At 48.9% G+C, this 19,848-nt stretch overlaps 1 protein-coding gene across 1 annotated transcript in view; it reads right to left on the reverse strand.

Annotated features, from left to right (window-relative positions):
• Positions 1 to 19,848, reverse strand: part of DICER1 (dicer 1, ribonuclease III) — a 521,797-nt gene that overhangs the window by 278,828 nt on the left and 223,121 nt on the right. Inside the window, exon 12 of the mRNA XM_086937733.1 lies at positions 6,531 to 6,685. Coding sequence (XP_086793859.1) covers positions 6,531 to 6,685 — 155 coding nt within the window. The remainder of the gene's footprint in view (positions 1 to 6,530; positions 6,686 to 19,848) is intronic.

Raw genomic sequence — 19,848 nt, forward strand, 5'->3', positions numbered from 1 at the left:
CCCTGGGGATCAGTTAACACACCCATCAATGCAAAGGGTGTTTGCTTTTTTATCAAAATGACTGTGCCACGGGCACGAGTATGAGAAAAAAAAACCTACCATCCGCCCATTTGCTAGCGAACGTACCTGGAGAGCGTGGGTCTATATGGGTTTCCTGAAGCAGTGCTATGCTTATCTGCTGACGGTCTAGATACGCCAAAATCTGACTACGTTTTCTCGGATCTCCCAAGCCTCTGACGTTGTAGGACATTATATTCACTTGGTTTTTATCCACCATGTCCGCCATACCCTTGTGTAGTGTAATAACTATAATAGTGGAAAGCTAAATATGACCATAATCTGACAGCATGAGAAACACATTTAAAGAAAGAATTCCATAAGCTATGCTTGTCAACATGTTCGCCAACCCAATCCCCTACCTCCCCACCCACTGAAGCATCCCAATCATGCCAGTTCCATTCAACCCACCCCCTCCCTAGTATCCATTAAACAAACCATTACTCAATCAATCAATCAAGGCATTTATATAGCGCGCTACTCACCCGGAGGGTCTCAAGGCGCTTGGGGAGGGGGGGGGGGGGGGGGGGGGGGGTCCGCTACTGCTCGAACAGCCATGTCTTGAGCTGCTTCCTGAAGGCGAGGTGGTCTTGGGTCAGGCGGAGGTGGGTTGGGAGGGAGTTCCACGTCTTGGCGGCGAGGTAGGAGAAGGATCTTCCTCCTGTGGTGGCTCTTCGGATGCGGGGGACGGCGGCGAGGGCGTGGTTTGTTGATCGAAGCTGGCGTGTGGGAGTGTAGAAGTTGAGGCGGCTGTTGAGGTATCTTGGGCCTTGGTTGTGTAGGGCTTTGTGTGCGTGGGTGAGGAGTCGGAACGGGATTCTCTTGCTGACCGGGAGCCAGTGCAGGTCTCTCAGGTGTCCGGAGATGTGGCTGTGTCGGTGGATGTCCAGGATGAGTCTTGCTGAGGCGTTCTGGATTCGCTGGAGTCACTTCTGGAGTCTGGCAGTGGTTCTGGCGTAGAGGGAGTTGCCCTAGTCCAGTCGGCTGGTGACGAGGGCCTGGGTGACCGTCTTCCTGGTCTCGGTGGGGATCCACCGGAAGATCTTATGTAGCATGCGCAGGATGTTGAAGCATGACGAGGAGACTTGTCTGGTCAAACTTTGATGGTCAATGATCAGGTAAGGCAAAGTGGGGATTACCCGTAGGGGGTAAAACACTACTAGGTGGTCCACGGGTATCCCTCGCCGTTCTGGGAATGCCTGTGTTGTCAAGCATGTCCCCTAGGGGGCTTCGAGGGTGCCTGGTCGTCTTCAAACTACATGCCCCCTCTGGGAGAAACTCTTGTCCTTTCCATCAGGCGCCCTAGCGTGATGTAGAACATGAATTGGAGATATTCTCCAGTTTTGCGCAGGGCAATGTCTGTTCTCATGAGCAAGTGACATATTGGCTACTTAACTGTTTGTTTATCCATCAGTCTGAAGATGGTGAATGCGATTTCGGCGAACCCACCAGTGTAGAGGATGCAGCTTTTTGTTTCTTAATCTGCTTTAGAAATTATTCGACCTGTTGGGGCTTGTTATAAAACATTTGTTTTCCCCTGGTATGTGACCCGGGTGTACGGGAGCTGGGATATCAGCAATGCGCCCCCTCCTCTTCAATGTTCCTCCTTGCCCAGATGTCCAAATGACTCCGCTTCAGCCTCTTACCCAGGGAACAGGGCAGAATTTCAGGGCTGTGTGGCGGCGCTGCGTTGACCCGTGTATTAGCGCTCCAGTATGCCACGCGCTTCACACCACACCCAACGCAGTCTTTTTTCAGAGGTGCGCATGTAGTATTGCCACCACCTATGGCCGAACCGCCACCCGTGTGGAATTTCAGGCCTATTATCCGCTGCACCTCACGTCTGCAGCAATTATTATCATGGCGTAATTATGTAGGCCCTCCGTTTAGTTGCAAATGTGCGCACCGGCACCACCACGAAGGCACTCACTGTTCCTCTGTCGCAGCCAGCTCAGCGGCGCGGCCATGACACCGCGTAGGCGCCGCAGTACTTGCGTGCTGATCGTCCTGGCAGCACTACGCTGCACAGGGACTGGCCTCGGCTTCTCACTTGATCAGCTGCAGCATCGGTATTCTGTGTTGAATATCGCATCGGTATCCTGCGTTGGATCGTCGTCAAACTCGGCACACCAATTCCCCAGACTCTGGGCTCCACTCGCTGCTATGTTTCAGGGGGAATGTCGTCATTGGGGCAAGGATAATTAAAGGATGTCTGCGCCAGGCTGCGGGAACCTCACACCATGGCGGCTATTCCACTCGTGCGCCACCTAGCGCCCCCACCAGCTCACTAACATCTTAAGAAAGAAATAACTGCCAAAACTACTTTCTACGAATAGAACTGAAAATTCGCTGAATGTAGAAGTTAAAAAAGTGGTCCGATCAACCTAGTGAGAATCACATTCAAATTTCATACAGGGGTGAGAGGGTGTTCTAAGGAGGTATGACACATTTAAGACCCTTCAAAAAAGCTTTAATTAAAGTAATTCTAAAATGAAAAGAGCATTTGTGGTTCCGTATCTATGCGGCTACTGCCGGCAGGTGGCGGCCCGGCATTTTGGAGATGTAAGATATAGAAAATGATAACTTGAACATTGCAATAAAAGGATCAAGCAGATTTGCAAGACAGTAGTGGCTCAAGCGCTTCCATTTGGCCACATAGCATCCATTCATGTGAGATTTAATAGCTTCGCGCAAAATAACTATGCACTTTTCTGAGAGGTTTAAGTTTTCAACTTCTAAATTCTCAGGCACCAAATTCTCAGATTTAGTTTACTAGGGTCTGGGTGTCTGCTTAGTTCCTGATGTTGGGTGAGAAGGTGACAGGGACTTTCTCATGAGCGGTGAAACGCACCTGGCTGCCTGGCCCAGGTGGGTGCCACCAGAATGAGAGTCATGGAGACTTGCCTTATCCTCATGACTATGCATGGGATAAGTGAGAATACGCAACAATATTCTGCCCTATGCGCCATTAGTTTTTGGCATTCTCTCTGATGGCGTCTTTCACCCTCAAACTACTCGCACACAGTTTCTTGGGGAACTGCACTTCTCAGTTGGCTCGACTGCAGGTTGTACTCCTTGCACTTGAAAATATGAAACCTAAATTCCCACACTTATTGTGTGTGATTTGTATAGTCTTTAATGACAATTTACATTTCGGGTGACAAAATGACTTCAGAGATTTCCAGGGTAGCACAATCAAGCACATGCTGCTTTGGGTATTTTGGTAGCCATTAATGCTTTTAAGAGCAGCATCCCAATATGCGCTGGGACACTGAGTAGCTGTGTGCGATATAAATGCAAATATAATAATAATTATAACTATTCCTATAATTTAAAATGACCAAAATTTTCCTTTTGGAAATATTCCTGGCGTTGGGGATTATGTGATTCCCAACACGGACCACAGACATGATTTAATTGTTGCTGCACATGACGGTTTCGCTTCTGCTCATGCAGGTGTTACTGCCACCAATTCGCTCTTACAGCAAAGATATTGGTTGAAAGGTGTATACCAACAAACCAGAAAATATGTTTTATGTGTTAATATATGTTAGCAGATTAAAAGTTCTACTGTGTCTCGTCCACCTCAGAGACAACTCTTTATCTCTAAGCAGCCTGTCGGTTGCATTTATTTAGATAATGGCGGTCCTCAGATTTCAGATACTACATACACATGTATTTTGTTTGCAGTTGATTCTTGCTCTAGCGTCCTCTGGGTTTGGCCACAGAGCTGGGCTGATGCTCACACTGTTATTAAAGACTTGCAAGTCTTCATCGGGACTTACGCCTTAGGCACATTCCACTCGGACAAAGGTCCAGCTATTGCTTCTAAAACTTGCAGAGATTCAATATAGTCCATTTTTCATTTCCATATCGACCTGAGGGGGATTCTGTTGTGGAGAGAATGACCTTGGACTTAAAGCGGTCCTTAACGGCTAGGATATTTGATACAGGGTGTGGTCGTTGAACTATCTCTATGGGGTTCAATGAGTTTCAAATAACCTCCCGAAAATATCACTGGGTGGGCCCTGTACGAAATGCTTTTTGGCATAAAGATTTTTTCATTTCCAGACCTTGGTGGTCCAGACATTGTGGTGGTTGCCGCAACCTTTGCCATAGGTAACTATTATATCATCTTACAGGACATGCAAGATTTCTGTGATGCTCAATCACGCAAACAGTTGTCTGCATCTCATCCTTCGCCTACTGATGTCGCCCTTCTAGTTTCAGACTGGCTTCCTAAAATTGGAGATCTCGTTCAAGAAAAGGTGTCTGTCCAAAAAGAATTCGGCTCAGCGTACCGTGCTCATGTTCCGGTCCTTGGTCTTCAAGGTACACAGACTATCATTTTGCCACCACTGCTGGGTTATAAAGATAAATGCTTTGTCTTCATTGAACATGTCAAACTACACCATGTGGCCAATACTTCATAGTATGCCATGGAATAGTAGCTCTTTTCCGCAAGACTTACATCCCTAAAATGATATGTTTCTACTATTGTGTCTATTACAACAGAAGTCATTCATAATGATCCACCATTGGTGAATCCATCCATGTTGGCGTTTTCAAATCCTACTGCAGAGTCCTAACCTCCAGTTTTGTAGCTGAGTACCTCCGGGTACTAAATGGATCAAGATGATTTTTCTTCTGAAAGTTCTTCTGTTTTGCATCTGCTTCCAGCAAGGATTTGTGTTTTTATTTCATGGTTAAAAAAGCACTCATCTAGCCTCATCTTCGATATATGTCTCAATCATTCTTTCCTTTGTTTTCTTGTTCATGTGGATTGGATTTGACACAGTTTTTTTCCTAATCAATGGACATTACCTCCAGGAACATTCTGCTACAGAACTAGTCAACGGGGTGCTGGTTCACCATTCTTCATCGCATAAACTGAAAAGAGACTTGTCCCCCATTAACATTTCACCCAGTCTAGTGACTAAGGGGTTTGTTTGGGATAAAGTACCTTTCTACACATTCGGTCCTACGGAGACTCTGCAGATACCATAGGTGTTCAAAGTTTCTATGGGTGATGTATTAGTACTCGGGATACATTCGGTTCATTGGAATGTTGACACTGTAAATTCTATGCTTTCTAAATTAGAGTATTGTACTATTTTTGAATCAGAGTATCTATATTTTACTTATGCTAATTTTGCAGATATGTTCTGTTACCATCATTATGGGCAGCAGTTTTTGCACAGAATAAATGGGCAATGTCCCCATTTCAATTATACACCATGGGACCAATGTCCAACTCTCCCTCGAGGTAGTTCCAAAATGCAAAAGGACAAATACACAAATTTCACAGGATAGGACACCTCAGACCCCACATCATGTTATTTCAAATTAACTCCAACACAACCAATTAAATACATGATTACTCAAACTAAGCTTATATATACACCACCATGTTCGTCCATCAGTTAGCCTTAAAAGGCTACGATAACTGGAAGGGCACTACTGAGTTAAAATCAATTTGGGGTACGAAGTCCTGGCAGGTTCAGGGCAGGGAAACCTTATTTCAAGCCTATTCAATTCCCGTACAGATGATTTTCCTAAATGAAACAATCACGGAGACTAATTGTGTGGTATTGGCGAAAATTAAAGAAATGAAAGCCCTGACCATTTCCTCAGTGGCATCCTTTGATAGTTGGCAGAAACTGACAAATTACATTAAACAATTAAATAGCATGGTACAGAATGGTACATCTAATTCTTCATATTAGACTCCCAGCACACATACGTCAACACCTCCAAACGGTGCAGTACAGCGTGGCTCATTTTCCTTTTGGTTTACCTAGTCATACTCAGTACTCTTAGCCATCTACAGACTTTACACTGGCTCCTAGTTGAAAAGAACATTCTCTTCAAGAACCTCTACATTTCAAAGCTCAGCACTGCTTTAGTCATCTCTTAAATACCCAACTTATAACTGGTATTATCCTCCCAGAACTTTAGGTTCGTGTTCAGCTTTCTTGTTTTAGAGGACTAAGATATGGAAAGCTTGACAAAATAAGGAGGAAGGCCATTTTGATATCAGGCAGCCATCATGCGAAACTCACTCCCACTTCGAAGGAGGGGTAAACCATTCTGCTTACTTTTAGGAAACCATTTAAAACCTGGCAGCTCTCACTGTAGGCAGAGAAGGCCGTTACTTCACTTTTCAGCACTAGAATACATTTGGCTAATTGTACCATTTCTTCAAAATATTTTGGTATCAAGTAGTACATTTTTAGGATAATTCTTCTCTGCAAAATAATATGATGAAGTACACTGAACTATTAATACATTGATACACTGAACTATTACTGCGCATAATTAACTTTTTTTTTTAAAGGAAAATGCAAAGGACTCACTTCACATCATGCATTTATGAATGTCAGTTATTTAAATTTGTCGTCATTTATAACAAAGGTTCTTAACTTAGATATTTTTCTTGTTCAGCCATCAGCAACAATGTAAAATATATTTACCGATTGATGTGTTCAATAGCAGTATTAATTGTTACTCTTGGGCCACCATCGTCTGGTCTTAATACATATGGCGGAAAAATATCATCATCCTCTGCAAGGGATTCTAATTCAGTTTCGCTTGAACCAACTGACTTTGAGCATTTGTTCCTCAAGATCTTAATATTTGGAAAACAAAAAGAAAAAAGTAACTTAGTTAAAGTCCTTGCTCTTGTATACCTTTATTAATACACATAACTACAGAATAATACCTGGGAACTGTGCAATACGTCCAATATTGCATCTATCTGTTCCAGTGAGGTCATACACCATGATGAAGGCCAAGTGGCCTGTAAACAGAACCAGAACACTTACATGGCAATAGAAGACCTTCTAAGTTGCCAATTGTGAATTTTCTTAATTATACATGTTTATTTTGGAGTAGTTAGCTTAAATATTGTTTCTAAAAAATGCAGCTATAAATGGGCACTGAATGGAACTAGAAGCTTTAGATTGTGTATACTGCAGTGTTTGTTTACAGCCTAATCATGCATTTACCACATAATTTGCAGATTTCAGAAAAAATAGTTGTAGCTTAAAAGGAAGACAGTAATACGGACAAAGAAAGAGGTGTATTATTTACTTAACTGTGCCATACAATTTGGTTCTCTAGTCTCCATGACCTTAGTACACTTGGGGCCAGATGTAGGTAAAAAACATTTACCGATTTTAAAATACCGAATTGTACCGATTCGGTATTTCAAAATCGGTAAATGGTATGTAGGTCCCAACATCTGTATTTGTTACCGAATCCTTAACAATTCTTTAATTACCGATTCGGTAAATACCGAATTGGTAATGCCCATTCATTCCTATGGGCTTTGAAGCCCATAGGAATGATTAGGCATTACCGATTCGGTATTTACCGAATCGGGAATTAAAGAATTCACAAGGGTGCAGGGGGTGTCACTTTGACACCCTCTGGCACCCCCAAAACAGGCACAGGTGCCATGTGGCAGGCATACCTGCCCTAAGGGCAGGTCTGCCTGTCACATGACATAGGTGTGCATGCACACATGTGCATGCACACCGGAATCGGTATTTTACCATGAAGTTGGATTTCATGGTAAAATACCGATTCGTTAAGGCCTTTGTAACTCAGAAGTTTCCCACCTACATATGGAATTTACAGAATCGGTAAAATTACTGATTCGGTATTTTACCGAATCGGTAATTTTACCGATTCTGTAAATGTAGATTTACCTACATGTGGCCTTGGATTTAGGCCCCTACATACCGATTGGCCATTTACCGGTCGGAAACGGCCGAAATCGGCCGTAACCGGTCGGTAAATGGCCTGAAACGGCCACCTACATCGGGCCCTTGATAACTGAAATGCTCTGAAGAGTGGTTTGGGGCTATCATTAAAATTATGAAACCCAGAGAACTGTAAAATAGTTTTCATGTTATGGATCCTATGAAATACAATTCTTTTTTTTTTTAATTACACTAAAGTGGACAGGACAGTCACAGGCTTGTAACAGATGGATTTTCTACTTTAAAAAAAAACTTGGTATGCTAGTGAAGAGATTGCCTTGTGCCCAAAGATAGCTTTTTATAATCAAGACAAGCAGTGTGCTGGCACAACACTGACTGAAAGAGAAATTAGTCGGCATCATTAGGTGCTAGCTGCTTTCACTTTGATGTGCTCGGGCCATATCAACCATGGAGCACCAATGGACGCATTAGACAATGTTTTTTCCCCCAAAGGTATCTTTTCCTTAATAGATCTCCACATGGAGATCGCTACAGGACAGTGCCTGCAAGCAGGGGCTCACCAACCAGACACTAGGGAGAGACCCCCTCAGGAATGTGCAAGTATTAATCTCCCCAAAAAAATCATAATTCTAATAGCCTGCCCCCATGGAGAGGTTGAACTGAGTTTGCCCACTAACATCAGGGAATGGTTAATATAATAAAAACTAAGGGGGGGTGCCAGTACACACTATTTTTGGGCCCTGCTTCTACCCCATTGGGCCCCTAACTGTCTTCCTACCTCCCCCAAGGGCAGGTTGGGAGAATTATACCATATCAGCTCCATGGGGAAGGTGTGAAAGCAAAATGCCCATTGCATGACAGGGATTTTTTTTTAATGGTTGTGGGGAGGGGTGGGTCAGCCTGTCCTGGCATCACGCCATATCCTGTTGTTAATCAAGGAGAGAGAGAGGAACTCAAGTAGCTAGTTCATTTCCTCTGGGATATAGTGGTTGTTGGACAGGCCACATGAAGGGCTCGCTCCCTCCCCGCACGACAGGGCCCGGACACCAGCTATCCAGGTACTACTCACAGAAGCGACTCACAAACCGTCCCCTACGGGACCCCTGCTCCCGGACATCTCTGTATTACCGGCCCGGGCCCCCACCAGCATCATTGCCCGGCCCGGCCGCCATCTTAGACACTGCACCACGAGGCCGCGTGGCCTCAGCTCGACCCCAACCCTGGGCCTGGCCAGGCCCCGACAGCCCGGCACCACCATCCACCCAGGAGGTGAACGGACCACTTGGCAGGTCAATGGGAGAAAGAAGTGTCGATGGCTCTCCCCCGCCAGGTGCCGATCGCCCCCAGCCTCCCCGGGAGCTGGCTCCACCCCCCTGCTGGGTGTCTGGACTCCCTCATCCCGGACCTCCCGACCTCCCAGTGCGAGGGTCCGGACATCAAAGGGCGCCAGACCTATAACTGGGGCAGCTCCAGAGCAGGAAGGCAGTTGTATCCTGGAGTCGAGAGACACAGAGAAGAACTCATCCTTGACGGACTACTGGCGCTGCCGTAGCCCTTCCTTGTGAACTGTCGTCCTGCCGCTGGCGCTGCCGCGGCCCTCTGCAATCTACCGTCTTCCTTGGGACCGGCTGGCGCTGCCGCGATCCGTTGTAACTACCATCGTCGTTGGGACCCGCTGGCGCTGCCGCGATCCGTTGTAACTACCATCTTTGCCGGGACCTGCTGGCGCTGCCGCGGCCCGTTGCCACCTTCGACCACTCCGGGATCTGCTGGCGCTGCCGCAACCCGTCCTTCAAGAACGCCGAGCTCGAGGATTGAGAGCTATCCACCATCTCATTGTACCTACCAGATTGGTAATAAGACTGTCCCGCTACCCCTTTCCTATCCAAGAGACTAGAATCGAGGGGACCCCTGAGTCCAGACCTCCTTGTACCATCCTACCGTACTTCAAGTTTACTTATAAAGACGTTAAATCTTATCCTTGTGTGGTGCCTATTCTGTGGGGGGGAAGTTACCTGTCTGTACGATCGCTGGAGACGGCTCTCCCCGGAGACCTCTCCCCTTGTCCTCGGCCGACCCTCTAGGTCCCCGTCTAACATTGGTGGCCAGCGGCGCGATCCGAACCAACGCGTAATCGTACAGAAAGCAACTCACCCCACGACTAAACCACAATGCCGGCCCAAGAGAGCGGGTCTGCAGAGAAATTCCAAATGGACAAGCTGGAGGAATACAACCATCGAGAATTAAAACAATTTTGTATAGAACTGGGCATTGCTACCACCGGTCTGAGCACAAAAGATGACTTTAAACACGCCCTAGAAGCATGGGCGGAGGTAAACCCCGCTGGTCCCCGGGACCAACACAGCGAAGCCCCGGAAACTGACCCCGCTCCTCCCGAGGAAAGGAGGGCAGGTCTCTCCCGGGAAGAGATCCAAGAGCGAGAGAAATCCAGACTGCATGAATTAGAGTTGGCACGGCTCAAAATGGATGGAGAACTAAAACTAGCGGAACATAAACTGAACCTAGAACACTTACGGCTCCGAGAAGAGCGAGAGGAAAAACAAAGACAAAGAGAGCTTGAGGAGAAAAGACTGGCATATGAACACGAGCGCAAACTAGCCGAAATAGAACTACGTAAGCAAGGCAAGGACCTGGGGGTGATCGAGCAACCACGCACCCCAGGAACTTCAGAATCAAAGGTCCACATTCCCAAAGATGTCGTCCGAGAGTTCTACCGAAACGACGACATACAACAGTGGTTCAAGGCCTATGAGATCGCCATGTCCTCCCACCGGATCGATCGAAGTGACTGGGGAGCCGGTCTATGGGGGAGGTTCGTCAACGAAGGCCGTGATGCCCTGTTACAGCTCCCGGATCACCAAATGACGTCCTATGACCACATGAAGGCCGCCCTCCTCACTCGATATGGGCTGACACCCGAAATGTACCGCCAGAGGTTCCGCGACTGCACCCGAATCCCGGGTACCACTTGGGTGGAATATGTGAACTATTTCAGCCGAGCCCTCGAGGGGTGGATCAAGGGGAGCAACGTAACGACCTACGAGCAGCTTTTTAACCTTGTTGTGTGGGAGCACCTCTCCAATAACTGCTTTGTCGAGCTCAGGCAGCACCTCCTCGACAGTAAAAGGACTGATCCACGGCAGCTCGCCGCCGAGGCTGACCGATGGGAGAGCACCCGAGTGGGCCGGGGTGGCCCGAACGAACAGAACCGGAACAACCAAGGCCACCACCGCCCCCGAGGAGGAGGAGGAGGCCAGGGCCGGGGGAAAGACACCGTCCCGGCCGCTCCCGCCACCAGCACCCCGCCCCCGGCCAACAGGGGCAACCCCCCGATGCGCCCGGGGTTCAGAGCCAATGTCACGTGTCACCGATGCCAGCGAGTCGGTCACTACGCCAATGACCCGAACTGTCCACAGAACCAGACTCCGAGGCCCCGCCAGGTAGCAGCCGCCGCCCTCGGTGAAGAGCAAGTCTCCGAGGACCAGGAAGAGTACGAACACGAGCAACAAGAGTGGGAGCCGGCCGCCATGGTCTTGGCGTGCCTAGGGGGGAGAGACATGGTCCCGCGGGCTCCCCTACCCGCCAACACCAGAAAGTATAGTCAGTGGGTGAGCATCAATGGGCGCCAGGCCGAAGCCCTACGTGACACCGGGGCCAGTGTGACGGCCGTACGCTGTCACCTGGTGACCCCCGAGCAAATAATACCGAACATTCTCTGCCCCGTCCGGTCAGCCGACAATTCAGAGAGCATGTGCCGGATGGCTTGCGTCCCCTTCGAGTGGGGAGGAGTATCCAGCATGCTGAAAGTGATGGTCCGTGATGATGCCCCCGTGGACTGTCTCCTGGGGAACGATCTCGAGAGTTCCCCGTGGGCCGCTGTAGAAAGAAGAGAGCACCTGGGGATGTTGGGCCTTCCGGACTGGGCGTGCGTAACCACCCGGTCCATGGCAGCCCGCACCATCCCCCGACCAGAAGAACCCGAATGGCCAGCACCTCCTCCCCCGATCGCTCCAGTGGGGGACGCCGCCACCGTCGACCCCCCAGAACAAACCCCAGAAGAACTTATTCAGCCCCAGGACCTCCCAGAACTGGCCCAGTGGCGTCAAGAAGGGGGACCCACACAGGAGCAATTCCGTCAAGAACAGAAGACATGTCCCTCCCTCGAGGGACTACGACAACAAGCCCTCGCCCAGAGCGCGGGAGATACCGCCGGGGCCCACTGGATCTATTGGGACAATGATCTATTGTACAGTGAACAGAGAATCGCCGAGTTGGGGGCCAGTCTAGTATTAGTGGTGCCCCTCCGTTTTAGAGACTTCCTGCTGAACTTGGCCCACGATGTCCCCCTGGCCGGACACTTAGGTCAGGACAAAACCTACAACCGCCTGGTGACTCACTTTTACTGGCCCAAAATGAGAAATGACGTGCTCAACCACTGCCGGTCTTGTCCCACTTGTCAGGCCAGCGGGAAGAGCGGCCGCAAACTCAAGGCACCCCTGCAGCCCTTTCCCGTGGTTACCACCCCGTTCGAAAAAGTGGGAATAGACATTGTGGGGCCCCTGGACCCCCGAACAGCACAAGGACATTGTTTTATCCTGGTACTGGTGGACCATGCCACCCGCTATCCCGAGGCCATCCCCCTTCGAACTGTAACCGCACCGGTGGTCGGCCGAGCCTTAATGGGGATCTTCTCTCGAGTGGGCTTCCCCCGGGAAGTTGTCAGCGACAGGGGCACGAACTTCATTTCGAAATACATGAAATCCCTCTGGCAGCAATGCGGGGTCACCTACCGATTCACAACCCCCTATCACCCACAGGGGAACGGACTGGTTGAGCGGTTCAACCGTACACTCAAGGGAATGATTATGGGGTTAGAAGAGCCCCTCCGCCGCCAGTGGGATGTGCTTCTCCCGTGCCTCCTCTTCGCCTACCGAGAAGTCCCTCAGAAGTCCCTCGGCTTCAGCCCCTTCGAACTCTTGTACGGGCACCCTGTTCGAGGGCCCCTCAGCCTAGTCAAAGAAGGTTGGGAGATGGCCCCCCTGAAAACCCCTCCAGACGTCTACAAGTACCTCCTGACCCTCCGCAATCAGACCAGGCGGTTTCGAGAAATCGCCAAAGCCAATCTTGAAGCCAGTCAGGAGGACATGAAAAAATGGTACGATCAGAACGCCTCCTCCATAGAGTTCGTACCTGGCCAGCAAGTCTGGGTGATGTCTCCCACCGAACCTTGTGCTCTGCAGGATAAGTGGACGGGGCCCTTCAAGGTGGTCGAACGCAAGAGCCCCGTCAACTATCTCATCGACATGGAATCTTCCCGGAACCCCCTCCGGGTCCTCCACGCTAACAGACTCAAGCCACACTTTGTGCGCTCGGAGATCAGCCTATTGATGGCTACCGACAGTGGGACAGAAGAAGACTCTGAGCCCCTCCCTGACCTACTGAGGACACGTGAAAAGGATGGTTCAGTAGACAGGGTCTGGCTGTCAGATGCCCTGACCTCAGAGCAGCGCCAAGACTGTCGGGCGCTCCTGCTGCAGTTCGCGGCTCTCTTTTCCCTCACCCCAGGGGTCACCCCCTGGTGCCTACACGACGTGGACACGGGGGACAGTCCCCCCATCAAACATCGGGCGTACCGCGTGCCAGATCGGGTACGTGCCTGCATCCAAGCCAAAGTCTCCAAGATGCTCACACTCGGAGTCATCGAACCCTCGGACAGCCCCTGGGCCAGCCCAGTCGTACTGGTCCCCAAAGCTGCTACCCCCGGCACCACCCCTGAGCTCCGATTCTGTGTTGACTATCGGGGGCTGAACGCTGTCACCCGAACCGACGCTCACCCCATTCCCCGAGCAGATGAGCTGATTGACCGCATGGGGGCTGCCCGCTACCTCAGCATCTTCGACCTGACAGCGGGGTACTGGCAGATCGGCCTCACCCCCAGGGCCCAAGAACGATCCGCTTTCTCCACCCCGGATGGCCACTACCAGTTCAAAGTGATGCCATTCGGCATGAAAAATGCTCCCGCCACTTTCCAGCGACTGGTGAACCAGGTATTGGCGGGCCTCGGAGACTTCAGCGCCGCCTACCTGGACGATATCGCAGTGTACAGCCGCCACTGGTCAGACCACCTCAACCACCTCCGAGAGGTCCTGCAGGCCCTCCAACAGGCCGGCCTCACAATCAAGGCCAGCAAATGCTAGATTGGCCAGGGGTCCGTGACCTACCTCGGACACCAAGTGGGGAGCGGTATGGTGGCCCCCCTCCAGCTCAAGATCGCTGCCATCCAGTCCTGGCAGCCACCCATCACCCAAACCGAGGTCCGAGCCTTCCTGGGGCTCACCGGATACTACTGGCGGTTTGTGAAGGACTATGGCAGCATTGTAGGGCCCCTCACGGCACTTACATCCAAGAACCAGCCAAAAAGAGTCAACTGGACTCCTGACTGTCAAGCGGCCTTCGAGAAGCTGAAGGCCGCCATGTGCACCGCCCCTGTGCTCCAGGCTCCCGACTACAGCCGAGAGTTTATCGTCCAGACTGATGCCTCTGACCATGGCATTGGGGCCGTCCTCTCCCAACTGAATCCCGAGGGAGTCGACCAACCAGTAGCCTTCATCAGCAGACGCCTACTGGACCGGGAACAGCGCTGGAGCACCATCGAGAGGGAGGCCTTCGCAGTAGTGTGGGCCCTCAAGAAGCTCCGGTCCTACCTCTTCAGTACCCACTTCCGGGTGCAGACAGATCATCGCCCCCTGCAATGGTTAATGCAAATGCGGGGGGAGAATCCCAAGCTGTTGCGATGGTCCATCTCCCTGCAGGGGATGGACTTCACTGTGGAGCACCGCCCTGGCCAAGACTTACTTATAAAGACGTTAAATCTTATCCTTGTGTGGTGCCTATTCTGTGGGGGGGAAGTTACTGGTCTGTACGATCGCTGGAGACGGCTCTCCCCGGAGACCTCTCCCCTTGTCCTCGGCCGACCCTCCAGGTCCCCGTCTAACAGTGGTTAATCAAAGAGAACTAGCTAGGTCTGTGTGCTATGTGTCTACATGAGAAAGCATTTCGTTTAGTATGAAGGCCCTCACCCATCAACCTAGTTGGTGGCATGCTTCATCATCAGACCCCACCCAAGGCACAGAGTGCGCCTCAGGTGTGCAGCGATGCCAGATTACGGCGGAGCAGGTTTTTTGGAAGGTGAGTGTGCTGTGCAGGTGTGTTTCGTGAGATTTAAAAATTCTGTTCTTGGGGTCCCTAATGGTTAATTTATTGGTGGGCCCCTGGCAGAGGTTAAAAACAAAGGCTTGGGACGTGTATGGGTTGACTTATGGTCTCCCATGTCCATTGTGGTCGACTAGTTTCAGCCAGGCCTTTTTATTAAACTGGCTTTCTTCTTGACCTATGTGTGGGGGCGTTACAGGGATCTATGTGATTATCAGTGCCCTGTATGTGAAGCACGCGCTAAGATGCTGATGTATGTAAGAGGTATTTCCTCTCAGTTTGTACTCCTGTCTACAGAGGACAAAACTCCCTGAACTTCCGCCGGAGTGTCGGGACTTATTAGCACTTTGGCTGTGTCTCCAGGCCCAATGGAACACCCACAACACACTCAACATTCCAAAAACCCGCTCCGCAGTAATCTTGCGTCGCAGCACACCTGAGGCGCACTCAGTGCCTCGCGTGGGGCCCGATGATGAAGCATGCCACCAACTAGGTTGGTGGGCGAGGGCCTTCATACTAAACCAAATGGATTTCCATGTAGACACATAGCTCACAGACATAGCTAGTTCTCTTTGATTAACCACATCACGCCATATCCCTCACCTCTGTCTACATCTAAAGCCCATCCCTCCTCTGCCCTCTTGTGACTTGGACAATCCTAATTCCCATGGCAAGTGAGAAGAAATGTTGATTATTTGTGGAGTAGTCTTGAAATATGGGCTGGTAGAGATTGGGATAACCTACCCATTCAGCTTCCACCAGGTGGCAGAAAGACTGTCTGGTGCCCAGGTAGACAGAAGAACTGGCTCTTGGCCGTTATACCTCTGGTATACAGGCGAATTTGTAATTCCCTTTCAGCTAGGAAGGATTAATCATATGGCCGTTAGGGTCATTGTCGACATTGCTAAGTCAGTATGATCTCCGTTGCCATGATGCTGCTTTTGCGCACGTTACTACACAACTTTATTTTGCAAGGCTCTGTTTGTGCCTTTCACATGAGAACTGTCTGCTTTCTGCGTTCTCTGCCTGTTTCTGGAGTTTAGTCTCAACAATGAGTGCAAGGTCGATAAAAAATGCCCTTTGTTATTCTGTTCTGGTTAGCCCCTAGCCCCTAGACAAAACAGGCTAACACAGCTGCTGGAAACACATGCTTTGATTTTATGGAGATGCATGTTGGCTTAACACACACTTGGAGAGCGACCTTTCCAGGGACAAGAGCTATGCTGTTCCTCGTGATTTCGTGGGGGTATTTGTAAAGCGCGGCGGTCGCTCCGGAAGGGAGCATCATGGCGCTGAATTGTACAATGTAAAAATACCATCTAGGCACTAAGGTATGGGGTCTGCTGGAAAAGCCCAGAGAACTTCCTTTATAGAAAATAACTCCTTACCAAGGGAGGGTGGTTAGGCCTTATAGTCTTTTATCAACTGGCTGCATACAAAGACATCGCTCTTTATAATCTATGGTCTTGCCACAATGCTGTCTTAGTTTTATGCGGTTTGCTGCTGGTAGTGGCTCGAATACTGCTTCATAGGGTACTATAGTTTAAAAAAACATTTTGAACTATAGCAGTGACTGTCAATTGTTACTGTGGAAAGGTATGTGTGAGTGAGCGAAAGGATACGTCTTGCTATCGCGAGTCCTGAGAGATTCAGGAATGTTGTTTTCTTGGTTGTCTAATCATTTGCAGCTTCGTGATTATGTAGGAGAGATAATGAGACACTATAGCTAGTTGGCTTTTGGATTTTGGGTACTAAGGCGGTAGAAAGGCCCAGCCCCTACACACTGAGGTCCTGTTTTGCTACGCATAGTTCTGTGTATGTGCAGAATCCCTGCAACATGGCGCCGCCAATGTTCGGTCTGGGACTTATCTGCAAGACTCCCGAGTAGTGCTTGCGCTTGTCCACAATCCCCTCACTCCTGTTCCCGGAGACAGTTGTGACAGGGTAGCCTCCTATATCGAGCTTTTATAGGTTTTTCAAGCTTGAATTTTAAAAGGTCTTTTTCTTTCATTTGCCCGTTATTGCACTGCCGCTCGTAAGTTGTTTAAGTTGTTATCCTCTTTTTGATTATAGCAGTTGCCATAGTAGGTCCTAACCGGTCTCCGGTTACCGCTTATTTGACTCAACATGGAGTCCCTAATGCGGTGCTGATCTTATCTTTGTTGAAGTGGATGCTTCACATTGCCTCAAGGTATTTTACTCTTGGATCACCATTCTGGCAGTGGATGGAACTGATAATTTCTTTCACGCCACTGCACTTACGCTCGAATATCAACCTTATCGATCTCTAGAAGGTCCATTAACAGCTTGGCAAAACACCATATGGTTTAATGGCACCACCCTTTCTCACCTTTTGACAGCGGTTCGTTTATGCCCCTTATCGATCGATGGGGCCACATGGCCCGTTTTGGCTGGGTATACCCCGCATCAAAATTACCTTAATGTTACAGTCGCAGAGCTACGCTTATTGCATACTTCGTTAATATGTGTACATAGAGCGGTTATACAGTTTATGTCGCGCAACATACTGGTGGGACCACCTAGTGTTGCTGCACAACCACTGGAACCCGTTGGTGTAGTTATCAGTCCTGTCAGGATTGATACGGTGATGGGCAAGCGTCCGCAAAATAAGGACAAGCTTCCTTATTGCAATGCTGAAAAGTTTGGGCAACTCAAAGCTGTTTTTCCAAATACCATAACTGAGGAAAAACACAGGATTCTCACCATAAGTTTACCTAAAGGACTAGTTCCAGAGTTGACTGATAGTAACACTTGGGGTACAGTGTTAGCAGCAGTATATTCGATGTGTTTTGGCACTCCCTCAATGACCGTTCTCCCTTCCGTGATAAAACGTATTCAGGATGAGCATGGGGCCAATGCGGCCCTGCAGTTGGGAATGAGACTGGTGGGAGTGTTCAATATTTTTAGCGATATGATCCTTGCTAATGTAAAGGGTGAATATGTAAGCTTACAAGTTGCACAACGCTTTGAGGCTGTTGCGGACGCAGACAAACAGCGTATATTGCCACCTATTATTGCAAAAGCTTTAAAACCTTAGGGCGCAATAGTCTGGGAATAAAGCCTTTTACTCAAACTCAACAAAAAAGCCCAAACTGAGAAGGATAGGCGCACCCGTTCTTTCCTAAAAAGAACTGGAGAAATAAAAAACACAGCCAGCAACAACAGGAGCAAGATTCGGGTGCAGGTTCACCGACGCCCGATTCCTCTGAACATACTTATGATTTGAGCGACAGCACAAAAATTAAGACTTCTGAGAGATTCAAAGTCCCTGGTCAGCGCTGTCCTCATTCTTTGCAGGACACATTAGACTCAAGTCGGTGGTGGGGAGAGCCATGATCCTGGCGAAGGCGCAACCACTCAACAGGGACGGGTTCAACCTCGACAGTTTGACGAAAAAGCCAAACAAGAGGGACTGCCTAGTTTTCGACCCCCATATCAAAAGAAGAAAGTTGGCGCTTTAACAGCGAAGTATGCCTCAGACGCTGAGAACGCTACCCCTGGACTGGACCTGGGAAGTGACTTTACTCGACAGCGCAGCAGAGGTTACCATAGTGCGGGTGGCACTGCGTCCCTGTCTGGAGGCGAGAGCAACTGATACACATTACAGTAGAAACAGCGGACACTCGAGTTGCTCCCCGGATAGACTGTATGAAATTGTCTTCCAAATTGAGGGTGATATACAGCGTACAATTACAGTGCTTTTCTGTGAAAATCTAACCTTCTCTTATGACATTTTTTATTAGCGATGGGCAAATTGACCTCCAACATTTGTTCTTCCCGCTTATAGAGGGGAGAGCGTGATACTTCAGAGTTTTTCATGCTACGTCCCTAAGGAAGAGAAACAGGCTTACGCATCTGAGTGGGCATGGCCCTTGCCCCAGTGGTATACCGTAATCAAGTGGGCTGGGATAGAGATTCACCTGTGCATGAGATACTATTACGGGCTATGCCACAACCGCAATATCCAATCAGACGAGAGGCTAAACTTCCAGTTTGTGACATGCTGACTCAATTGGAATTTGATATTAATATTCTCCCAGGAAGATCCCTGGATGGGCGGACCCTATACGAAACGCTCCTTGGCATTAAAATGTTTGTGCCAGACCTTGATGGGCTAGACGTTTTTTTAATTTATTTATTTATTTTATTTAGACTATTTTATATAGTGCTAGCTTCACCCGAGGGTATCAGAGCGCTTTACATCAGCAGTGGAAGTACACACAAAAAAAAAACAATCATGGCAGTTGAACGAAAACGGGTTCTACAGGCGGTCAAACAGAAATAAAAATACAGGGAGTAATTTAGGAAACATAGTGAGTAGAAGTACATATAGGATGAGATAGAGAAGCAAGTTACAGTTATTGTAAATAGTAAATTTAAAAGTATGCCAAGGAGGACTTATAGGACAGAATAGGTAGCAGGTGGTAAAGTGAGGGGTAGAGGGAGGAGACAAGAGAAAAGGGGGGTGGGTGAGTGATGGGGGAAAGCGGAGTAGCCGAAAGGAGATCCAGGATATAGTTTCCCCAAACATTTAGTGAGCCAATGAATTCGAAGGTCTTTTTTTAATCTGGAATAGTAAGGGTTGCATTGAAGGTCTTTGGGGAGGGCATTCCAAATGGTTGGGGCCTTACCAGAGAATGAGCGGGACTTCAAGGCAGTTTTTGAGTAGGGGAGTATGGAAGAAGAGTATTGGTGCTTTTCAGTGCTCGGGCACAGCCAGCTTTTTTAAGTTTAGTTGTGAGGTAGGAAGGGGTCTTCTGGTAAAGGGCTTTGTGAGTAATACAGGCAATTTTATAGGAGGATCTGCCCT

This window comes from Lissotriton vulgaris, chromosome 9 (assembly GCF_964263255.1).
Source record: "Lissotriton vulgaris chromosome 9, aLisVul1.2, whole genome shotgun sequence".
NCBI lineage: Eukaryota > Metazoa > Chordata > Amphibia > Caudata > Salamandridae > Lissotriton > Lissotriton vulgaris.